This window comes from Anabrus simplex, chromosome 4 (genome assembly GCF_040414725.1).
Source record: "Anabrus simplex isolate iqAnaSimp1 chromosome 4, ASM4041472v1, whole genome shotgun sequence".
Taxonomy (NCBI): Eukaryota; Metazoa; Arthropoda; class Insecta; order Orthoptera; family Tettigoniidae; genus Anabrus; species Anabrus simplex.
In genome coordinates, this window is record NC_090268.1 from 427136356 (window position 1) to 427148356 (window position 12001).

General features: G+C 39.5%; 1 protein-coding gene across 1 annotated transcript in view; it reads left to right on the plus strand.

Annotated features, from left to right (window-relative positions):
* The first annotated feature begins 365 nt into the window (after positions 1–365).
* Positions 366–12001, plus strand: part of LOC136872313 (uncharacterized) — a 35963-nt gene continuing 24327 nt past the window's right edge. The window contains exons 1-2 of the mRNA XM_067146127.2: positions 366–416; positions 7118–7257. Coding sequence (XP_067002228.2) covers positions 404–416; positions 7118–7257 — 153 coding nt within the window. The 5' untranslated portion in view covers positions 366–403. The remainder of the gene's footprint in view (positions 417–7117; positions 7258–12001) is intronic.

The window sequence follows — 12001 nt, forward strand, 5'->3', positions numbered from 1 at the left end:
TCTTCCTTTCATTCAAGCAGTACAAATATGGAGAATTATGTATGTCCCTATTGAGCCCTACTAATAGATTCTTGTCGATACGTTAATTTAACATTTTGGCGTACGTTTTTAAGTTGTTCGTACCGTACGTAAAACAAAGGCTAATGCTCGCTCTAGTTTCAGGAAATATTTTGGGGGGGGCCCGGCCCCCCTGGGCCCCCCCCCCTGGCTACGCCAGTGCCATGAAGAATAGACTGTCAAGGATAGCAAACATGTACACTCTCTGACCTCGTTATCGTATGACTAAGATAAAACATTCCGCTCATCCAATGCTGTCTCGCTTCTTGAGTGAATCCCAAAGACTCTGTCATCATTATATAAAATAACATTTAGCAGATGTTTGTTATGTTTACTTCTCAACTTCATGGAGTTTGCTGGTGAGTGAAGTATAATTAGATTTAACTGTATTAACCGAGCAAAAAAGTATTTAGGGACCAATTATACAGGAATTTCATTTATTCATTATATTTGTGCAATTATTATCAGTGCTTTGTTTGCAAAAGAATAACAACTGCGGCATCCCCTGCCTGTAATAAGAGGTGACTGGAAAAGTCCCCAGTTAAAGGTGTACAAATTGTACTTCAGGCTTGCCTGCCCCAAACTGCTCTGCAACAAGCAAAGCAGCTTAGCTTGAGCATCAGCGAAGCAAGAGTGCACGCGTACTGAGCGCGCTAGTCATAGCAAACCAAAACCTGGGTTTCCCTAAAGCCCCCCATACACTATCCAACCCGGTACGTCAGTTCTTCTAACTTGGTCGGCTGGCACTCCGGCCGTAAACACGCGCCAACCTGGGAGCAATAAATGTTCAGCGCACCAAGTCGCACAGTGCGTGTGCGCATCAAACTGGTTTGAGCTGGCCCTGAGGTGCGCGGCAGACAATCGAGGGACTTACTTATTGTGGTCTGTGTTTACATTTATTTCGTTGTTTTTGTTAACACTACATAATGCACGAGGAAGTGAATGAAGAAACGCCACCAAATAATATTGTGTCAAAACAATCGAAGAAAATGAAGGCTGGAGATGCAGATAAGACGATGGTGATTAAAGTTATGAACCCTGCGTTTTTGAGAGATTTTATAGAAACCTAAAGAAACGCTCCCTGTTTATGGCAGATATTGTCAAAGGAGTACCATAACAAGCAAAAGAGGGATTTGGATTATGCAAGAGCTACTAGAATTCACAAAAAATACAATTCCTGAGGCCACTTTGTGTTTTGTAAAGAAAAGAATAGAAAACATTCGGAGCTGCTTCAGGAGAGAACTTGCCAAAGTACAATCTTATTACCAATAATTTTACCAAGTGATTGAGCCGATATTATTGCAGAAAATTTTAACTCTGCGAAACTCCTTCCAGTTGTCAAGAAACGCAATGTGGCAGCAAGCCTATCATCCACTGGTATAGCTTCTCTTAATACTGTATCTTTTTTTTTTTGGATCAAAGGTGTCACTAGTTCAATTAGGTACTTATATTCATTTTCTGTCATTCGTAAATAATTCTTGAAGTCATACGGATTGTTTTCTCTTAGTTCTAATATTAAGTTCATGTGTGAGTATTCATTCCTTTTTTTGTAGCCAACTTTTAACCCAGCACTTTCGAGGTTTCCTTTTTTTTTTTTTTGGGAACAAATACTCCAGCTTCATCCAACAGTAATATTGCGGTAGCCAAACGTTTCTTCGCGTCCATTACTTCAATTCACAAACTAGTAGCAATCAATACAATTTATTACTCACAAATTAAAACAAAGTGATAACGTGTATGTAACTCTACAAAGGTTGGTTCGATACTGGTACGACAGTGTGTGAGAATGCGACGCACCAGACTTTTGTGGAACATCTGACGTACGAGGTTGGGGCCTTGAGCGGCAAACCATGTTCGGTAGTGTATGGAGATTCGCTGCCCGAACATTTGTGCGCCCCAACTTCGAGCAAACCTTGTTCGGCCTGGTTCGTCGGACCGAGTTGGATAGTGTAGGGGGGGCTTTTACCTGGGACCCGTTCGGTCTGCCGGACTTGACAAGAGTGAACGTGAAGTTTGCTATCGATGCGACGTGAATGTGCCGTTATATGTCAATGTAGCTACGTATTGCGTCCAGTGCAGCTCTGTTGTAGTTAAGAGGTGCAACCAGCAGGAAAAATGAACAAATCAACCGTAAAGGAAGTCGAAGAAAAATTAAAAAGTGGTGAATTTTTCTAGTAGTAAAGCAGGGCTCGAGTCTATTTGGGAAAAATTTTCATGTGTTTATGAACAGATATCAAATAAGCCAGTAGGTTACTCGCAATGCAATTTTTGCCAAAAGCTACTCAGCCCCCATTTAGGGACCTCAAGTATGTTGCGACATGTCTTCAAATTTGACCAAAATTTTCCACAGTCTAAAAATATTTTGAAAGAGGACAAGGACTTGGTGACTGACAAGTGCGTGGAAATGTGCGCCAAGGACTTGAGACCGTTTACAACTATTGAGGGTGAAGGATTTTTAAATTTAGGGCAAACGCTGATAGAAAAGGGCAAACAGTATGGCTCGCTGGATATTAAAAATTATTATATTCTCTCGAGTCACAGTTGCTAGGAAGGTACAAACTTTCGCGGACAAAAGTGCGCAGTAAAACGCTTCCTGATATAGTACGTACTATTAAATCTGCTATCTGTGCGAGTACCACTGACCTGTGGGCAGATAATTACAAGGGTGTGCACTATATGTCTGTAACAATGCACTATATAAATACAGATTGATCTCTCAATAAGTATGTGTTAATGTATTCGGCCTTCCCTGACTGTCCAGAAACTGGTGAAAATACTCGCACTGAATTGGACGATAGTTTGAAATGACATGGCGTTTCTCATGAAGATAATTGCAAAATTTCATTTGTAAGAGGCCAGGGAAGCAATATTGTTAAGGCCCTCAGCATATGCAAGCGTCTTCCATGCATGGCTCATATTACGGTATTAATACGGTCTTGAAGCATGTTCTGAGCGAACCCTTTTTGAAAGAAAGTGTTCTTAATGTGTTCGTAATGGTTTCGTACTTTAAAAGAAGAAGCCTATTTGTGAGGTTACAATCATCTTTGAAACCGTATGTTTCCACTCGGTGGAACAGTTATTTTGACATGCTGCAATCAGTTCACTCCCAGATAGACGCTGTGAGAACTATTTTAGAGAAGGAGGGTGCCTCTGATAAAATGCTCGGTTATGATCAGGACATTACTAGCCTGCTTATAACATTTCTTAAGCCATTTAAGGAAACCACAATTGATCATGAGGGTGCTGAGGTCCCGACTTTACATCTGATCCTTCCGTTGTTGTATGTCTTAAAAACCCATTGTACACCACAGGATGACGATGAACAGCTAATATTTAATTTCTTTTAAATTTTAATGTGAGTCTCCTGATATTTAAATGTAAACATGTCTTCATACTAAATAAAATTTTCGTTACTTCAAGCTTTTGAAACAAACCGGTAGTGTCTTCCTGGAGCAGAAAATGGAAGTCACTATGTTACACAAATTTGCAACAATTTTGGTGCCTAAATATCCCACATTAAAGAAACTAAATGCAGGAGAACAAATGTCTGTTTCCGAGGCAACTCACCAAATGTGTGCTGAAGGTAAGGTTCTCTGGTTGTTTCTTCCTTCTTCTTCTTATTATTATTATGTATTATACCTATGCAAATTAGATATTCTTAATATTCTGTTATTAGCATAAAATATCAATAACTTGGGCAGATATATTTTCAGATCAGCTACCCAATCAAAATAGACAATAAGTCCCATCTTCTTCAAATGAAGAAAATTCAGTACAACTTAAGAAGACAAAATTTGACGATTGGGCAGAAAATTCGCCAATGACATGATGAGGTCAGTAGGTACTTGCAAGAAAGGTTTATTAGTAACGAAAATATACTGCGGTGGTGGAAATATAATTCGCCTGTGTAGCGAAAAAGGTGCTTAACATATCCGCTACGAGTCTCTCCAGTGAGAGGGTCTTCAGATGTTCGGGAAATTTAATCAGCGAAAAAAAACCCGTTCCCGTCTTGGTGCGCAAAGACTTAATGACCTCATAGTAATACACACCAGCGATAATGTGTCCATGCATTAAATATTGGCATGCATTATGCACAGTATGAGGGGACCACAAACTAAGAGAGCAAGTGGTAACATTGCACTTCTAAACTGATTAGTTATGTAGTTATTCTTTTGGTTTTGTGGGGAAGGGGTTCCTAAATTATTAAATGTATTTCAAAAAGTTACCTATAAAATTATTCTTCTAAAGGTATTTACGACCTGTACCTACATTATGTATATATTTGTGCCTAATTTTCTCGAATAATAAGTAATGCGGAGCCTCCGTGGCTCAGACGGCAGTGCGTCGGCTTCTCACCGCTGGATACCGTAGTTTAAATCCCGGTCACTCCATGTGAGATTTGTGCTGGACGAAGCGGAGGCGGGACAGGTTTTTCTCCGGGTACACCGGTTTTCCCTGTCATCTTTCATTCCAGCAACACTCTCCTTTATCATTTCATAGCATTTATCACTCATTAATAAATCACCTTGGGAGTGGCGACCCCATTGTAATAACAGCCTATATACGTTTCATTCATTACATCCCTGACCCGGTCAATGACTGGAAAACAGGTTGTAGGTTTCCATTCATTTTCATTTTCAATAAATAATGCATTATATTTATGGTCATACTTCCATCAACTGTCATTATGTTTATTTAAATATTCAAATATTTTGTTCATAGAACCTACTTTTTATTAAGTAACGATATTTGATAGAGAGCAATATTATTTGTTAATTAGTTGCATAAGACGTCTGAATCACGAAATAAATTGAAACATAACTTTGTAATGATTAACATAATACTAAATAACCATATAAAACAATATTTGTGTTGACGAATCCTATATAAATTCTGGCATGTAACAACCCCTTTCCTGCCTGCATTCACGCGAGTCTCATATCACACAATGGACGAGCAAATATCGATTAACGCAGCAGGAAGAAGAAATCAAGCAAGCAAGCTAACCTTCAAACCTGACCAAGTTGGGCTGAGCTTGACCTGGCCAGGAGTGCAGCAGCCTGCCTGTACTGTTGTTTACGTGCGGCTAGCTTGCTTGCCTGCTCTCCAGGCAAGCATGGGCAAGTTAAATGCGGAGTTTGTACACCTCTATCCTCAGTAGCTCTTAACTTGTCAGAGGTCGTTGGCGAACACAGGGCACTTAGCTGAGTCTTGGCATTACTTCCATTTACTTGTTCAAGTCTCCTCACCTTCACCTGTCATGTAGAACCTCGCTTGGTCAATCCTTGTTCTTCTCTGAACCCGGCGGCATTATGTTCTGGAATCCTAAGGAGTCATTCATTTTCACGCCCTTCGTGGCCCTTGTCCTTCTTTGTCCTATAACTTCATTTTTCGAAGTGTCGCACCCCTTAACCTTTTTCCGTCTGATTGGTGCAAATAGAGGATGATTGGATTGCTGTACTTCCTCTTAAAACAAAAATCACTCCCACCACCACCTGCTTTGTTTGTTAGAAGTCATAACGCGTGCCTTTGCTAATATATAACATCCTGCAAGTCGGAGCGTGGAAAGTTTGAAATTTAAATAAGGCTTTTCGCAGATGATGTCATTCTGTACAGAGTAATAAATAAGTTACAAGATTGTGAGCAACTGCAAAATGACGTCGATAATGTTGTGAGATGGAGGGTAGGCAATGATATGATGATAAACGGGAACAAATGTCAGGCTGTGAGTTTCAGAAATAGGAAAAGTCCTCCCAGTTTTAATTACTGCGTTGATGGGGTGAAAGTTCCTTTTGGGGACCATTGTAAATACCTAGGTATTAATAAAAGGAAAGATCTTCATTGGGGTAATCACATAAATGTGATTGTAAATAAAGGGTACAGATCTCTGCACATGGTTATGAGAGTATTTAGGAGTTGTAGTAAGGATGTAAAGGAGAGAGCTTATTTGTCTCTGGTGAGACCCCAACTAGAGTATGGTTCCAGTGTATGGGACCCTTCCCAGGATTACTTGGTTCAGGAACTGGAAAAAATCCAAAGAAAGGCAGCTCGATTTGTTCTGGGCGATTTCCGACAAAAGAGTAGCCTTACAAAAATGTTGCAAAATTTTGGGCTGGGAAGACTTGGGAGAAAGGAGACGAGCTGCTCGACTAAGTGGTATGTTCCGAGCTGTCAGTGGAGAGAAAGCGTAGGAGGACATCAGTAGACGAATAAGTTTGGATGGTGTCTTTAAAAGTAGGAAAGATCACATAATGAAGATAAAGTTGGTATTCAAGATGACAAATTGGGGCAAATATTCGTTTATAGGAAGGGAAGTTAGGGATTGGAATAACTTACCAAGGGAGATGTTCAATGAATTTCCAATTTCTTTGTAATCATTTAGGAAAAGGCTAGGAAAACAACAGATAGGGAATCTGCCACCTGGGCGACTGTCCTAAATGCAGATCAGTAGTGATTGATTGATTCATACTTCAGTGCCTATGCAAGTCGTAGTAACAATCAAGAAAGTTACAATACATTGATCTCTATTATTTACCACCCAAATACCTATTTTTGATTGTGCTGCTATCTATGAACCCAGGCGGAATTCTAATGGAACGAACACCTTATCTGAGATAATTTAATTTTGTCACGTGACAAATTTCGCCACCAGAGATCTTCAACATGCTATTAACAATGATAAGTGTTGGCAAGTGTTTAGACCGTTCTTCAAATACCGACTACATCGGCGCGGATCAAACCTGCAAACTTGTAATAATCAATCGGACACTACCGGTGATGCATCATCGTAGCTTAGCCAGGTGGTGTGCATTAAACACTGACAGTCTAAGAGAGTTTGACAGTGCGAAGGTCACACGTCGACAACGCACGATGTGCAGCGGTATAAGGACAAACGTGCACACTAATGTATGTGTTTAGGAACGATGTTTGTGGCAGCTTCAGAGATTTGTGAATGCCGACAATGTTTTTGGCAATATTCATAGGTAGCTGTATTACTAATAACGTTGTTGTAGGGTTCAGACACCTCCTGAACAATGATTAGTGAAATATTTGTTTTCAGGCAACACCATGCTGCTCTCTCTAGTTTTCTTCGCGATGGGTGCGCAGTCCTGGGCCCTCTCCGCGCAGTGTGTCCGGTCCCCAAGTATGAAATTCTCAGTGTCCAGTTGGAGGAATGAGACAGGTCATCGCCTGGTAGCGGTGAGTATATTAGTTACATCTATAAGATATATCAATCAATCAATCAATCAATCAATCAATCAATCAATCAATCAATCAATCAATCAATCAATCAATCAATCAATACTGATCTGCATTTAGGGCAGTCGCCCAGGTGGCAGATTCCCTATCCGTTGCTTTCCTAGCCTTTTCCTAAATGATTTCAAAGAAATTGGAAATTTATTGAACGTCTCCCTTGGTAAGTTATTCCAATCCCTAACTCCCCTTCCTATAAATGAATATTTGCCCCAGTTTGTCCTCTTGAATTCCAACTTTATCTTCATATTGTGATCTTTCCTACTTTTATAAACGCCATTCAAACTTATTCGTCTACTAATGTCATTCCACGCCAACTCTCCGCTGACAGCTCGGAACATACCACTTAGTCGAGCAGCTCTTCAATTAACAATTTTGTAACATTGTGAGAAATAACAAAATGTTGCTACCATATTTCAGGAATATCAAATCACAAATGATTCATTCCCAAAACACATTACGAAATGAAAACGTTTATCTTTAACATCAACGTACAAGCAGGATATAGTTATTCATTTTTTCACTCCGTCAGTGACAGCCATCACTACAGATACCTAAATATCAATATGACATCATTCAGTTATCAAATCTGATAAAAGTGTCAAAAGTCAAAGATTTCGTTCCTAAAGGAATTGTTCTCATCCCGAGTTTGAGTGAAATCAGTTTAAAATACGTTTAACATTCTGAATGACGGTCTGTAATTCTCAGGGTCAAGCGTTTGACGAGATCTGTCATTATTTGTGAAATATTGCCTTTTTCCATGGCCAAATTTAGGAAATTCTTTCACAACGGCAATAATTTAGCTTACTTTCTGATGTGTGAACAAGTCAGGAAATGTCTAATTAAGCTATATATTCAGCGTAATCTTCGAAGCTGACTGTTACAAAATAGCTCAGCAGGACATTGGAACAGTGGAATTTGAATGCATGTTCACCTTCACGCGTGGTTAACTCATTCAAATGAATAAGAAGCCAAAGGTGTCTTCCCTAAACAAATTTTCTACTAGCATAGAAACATGTATGTACTTCCTTCAAGCCTTTACTTCATCATCGTCCACCACTTAACTTGTAGAAAAATTTTTGGCCGGATATGGTACTAGATTAAAAACAATATTCAATATGTTTGGGAGAAATGTACTAAAACACTGAGACATTTAGACGTGCCAAAAGTGTTAAAGCTGTTTGTATAGGTGGTAATTAAATGTGTTATGAAAGACGTGCAAGTCCATCAAGCACGATATATGCAAACCGAGAGGCATATTGCATTATGGACGTTGGATATTCCTCACAGCGATACGGACAATCCAACTGGTCGTCAACTTCTCAGAAACAGAGAGTTTGAAATGTGGTCTTCCCACAAGATCAGTGATAAAGGACTTGAGGTATTTGATGAAAATATAAAACTTTATAACTCTCTGAGCACACGGACAGATCTTTCCTCTTCAAAATGGACGAACGCTGTAAAGATGTGTTGTAGTAAATCAGCTGTAGGAGCAGCTCCAGGTAGGAAACGGCGCCAATATGGAGGCTCCATTGTCATGTACTGCAGCATGTGTGAACTACGTGATCGTGTTCGTTGTCCTTTCCGTAGCGATCTGGAGTAAGTGCGCAACGTGGCACCAAGTGGTTCCAGCACGGGAGCAATAAACCTATAGCACTGTGTGACCTACGTATTGGATCCAGCACTTCAGTATGAGACTAGCCCATAACAAGCATTAGAGGAGGGTGCAGAGAAAAACATATACCAGCCATGTCCTCCATAAGAACGCATTAAAAATAGACCATGTACGACCTTCTATTTCAGAGCTAGAGGCGGCATGTTGAACGTTGTGCCTCGCATCGTGGTAGAACTGTAGATTACAGAGCTTTTAGCACACCAATTTAGTAACCTTGATAAAGGGCTCTCAAAGTACATTACACTCCTATTTATCTTTTTAAATTTAATGAATGCATTTTAAACAGTTTCAATACTTTTTAACATAAGTGTGTTGAAATAACGCGTAAAATAATCTGTGTCCATGCGTCAGCTGTATTATAGTCAGACGAATATATTTATCCCTCTTCAGTATTATTCCCCAATTACGATTACTTAATTTGCGATAAAATGAAAATCATTTCATTATTTATGATCTATCAATCACTACTGATCTGCATTTAGGGCAGTCGCCCAGGTGGCAGATTTCCTATCTGTTGTATTCCTAGCCTTTTCTTAAATGAGCGCAAAGACATTGGAAAATTATTGAACATTTCCCTTGGTAAGTTATTCTAATCCCTAACTCCCCTTCCTATAAACGAATATTTGCCCCAATTTTTCCTCTTGAATTCCAACTTTATCTTCATATTGTGATCTTTTCTACTTTTAAAGAGACCACTCAAACTTATTCGTCTACTGATGTTCTCCCACGCCATCTCTCCTCTGACAGCTCGGAACATACCATTCAAGCGAGCAGCTCGTCTCCTTTCTCCCAAATCTTCCCAGCCCAACATTTGTAACATTTTTGTAACGCTACTCTTTTTTTCTGAAATCACCCAGAACAAATCGAGCTGCTTTTCTTTGGATTTTTTTTCCACTTCTTGAATCAAGTAATCCTGGTGAGGGTCCCATACATTGGAACCGTACTCTAGCTGGGGTCTTACCAGAGACTTATATGCCCTCTCCTTTACATCCTTACTAAACCCCTAAATACCCTCATAACCATGTGCAGAGATCTGTACCCTTTATTAACAATCATATTTATGTGATTACCCCAATGAAGGTCTTTTCTTATATTAACACATGGGTACTTACAATGATTCCCAAAAGGAACTTTCACCCCATCAACACAGTAATTAAAACTAAGAGAACTTTTCGTATTTGTGAAACTCACACCCTGACTTTTAACCCCGTTTTTCATCATACCATTGTCCACCGTCCATCTCACAACACTATCGAGGTCACCGCGCAGCCGCTCACAATCTTGTAACTTATTTATTATTCTGTACAGAATAACATCATCTGCAAACAGCCTTATCTCCGATTCCACTTCTTTACACATATCATTGATATATAAAACAAAAGATAAAGGTTCAATAATACTGCCTTGAGGAATTCCCCTCTTAATTATTACAGGGTCAGATAAAGCTTCGCCTACTCTAATTCTCTGAGTTCTATTTTCTAGAAATATAGCCACCCATTCAGTCACTCGTTTTTCTAGTCCAATGGCACTCATTTTTGCCAGTAGTCTTCCATGACCCACCTTACCAAATGCCTTAGATAGGTCAATCGCAATATAGTCCATTTGGCCTCCTGAATCCAGGATATCTGCTATATCTTGCTGAAATCCTACAAGCTGAGCTTCAGTCAAAAAACCTTTCCTAAACCCAGTCCGGCTACATGGTTAGCGTGCTGGTCTTTGGTCACAGGGGTCCCGGGTTCGATTCCCGGCAGGGTCGGGAATTTTAACCTTAATTGCTTAATTTCGCTGGCACGGGGGCTGGGTGTATATGTCGTCTTCATTATCATTTCATCCTCATCACGACGCGCAGGTCACCTACGGGTGTCAAATCAAAACACCTGCATCTGGCGAGCCGAACATGTCCTCGGACACTCCCGGCACTAAAAGCCATACGCCATTTCATTTTTTCCTAAACCCAAACCGCCTTCTGTCGAACCAGTTATTAATTTTGCCAACTTGCCTAATATAATCAGAAAGAAAGTTTTCCCAATGCATGTCAAACTGACTGGCCTGTAATTTTCAGCTTTATGTCTATCACCCTTTCCTTTATACACAGAGGCTACTATAGCAACTCTCCATTCATTTGGTATAGCTCCTTCAACCAAACAATAATCAAATAAGTATTTCAGATATGGTACTATATCCCAACCCATTGCCTTTAGTATATCCCCAGAAATCTTATCAATTCCAGCTGCTTTTCTAGTTTTGAACTTTTGTATCTTACTGTAAATGTCATTGTTATCACAGGTAAATTTTAATACTTCTTTAGTGTTACTCACATCCCCTATCTGGACATTATCCTTGTAACCAACAATCTTTACACATTGCTGACTGAATACTTCTGCCTTTTGAATATCCTCGCATACACACTCCGCTTGTTCATTAATTATTCCTGGAATGTCCTTCTTTGAACCTGTTTCTGCCTTAAAGTACCTATACACACTCTTCCATTTTTCACTACAATTTGTATGACCACCAATTATGCTTGCCATCATGTTATCTTTAGCTGACTTCCTTGCTAGATTCAATTTCCTAGTACGTTCCTTCAATTTCTCCTTGCATCCATAACCATTTCTAACTCTATTTCTTTCCAGTCTTCACCTCCTTCTTAGTCTCTTTATTTCTCTGTTATATTATAGTAGATCCTTACCATTCCTTACCACCTTTAAAGGAACAAACCTATTTTCACATTACTCAACAATTGCTTTAAACCCACCCCAGAGTCTGTTTACATCTTTATTTACCATTTTCCAGCGATCGTAGTCACTTTTGAAAAACTCTCTCATGCCTGTTTTATCAGCCATATGGTACTGCCTAATAATCCTAATTTTAATACCTTCCTTTCTTTCACATTTATTTTTAACTACGACAAAAACAGCTTCGTTATCACTAATACCATCTATTACTTCGGTTTCTCTATAGAGCTCATCTGGTTTTATCAGCACCACATCAAAAATATTCTTCCCTCTAGTTGGT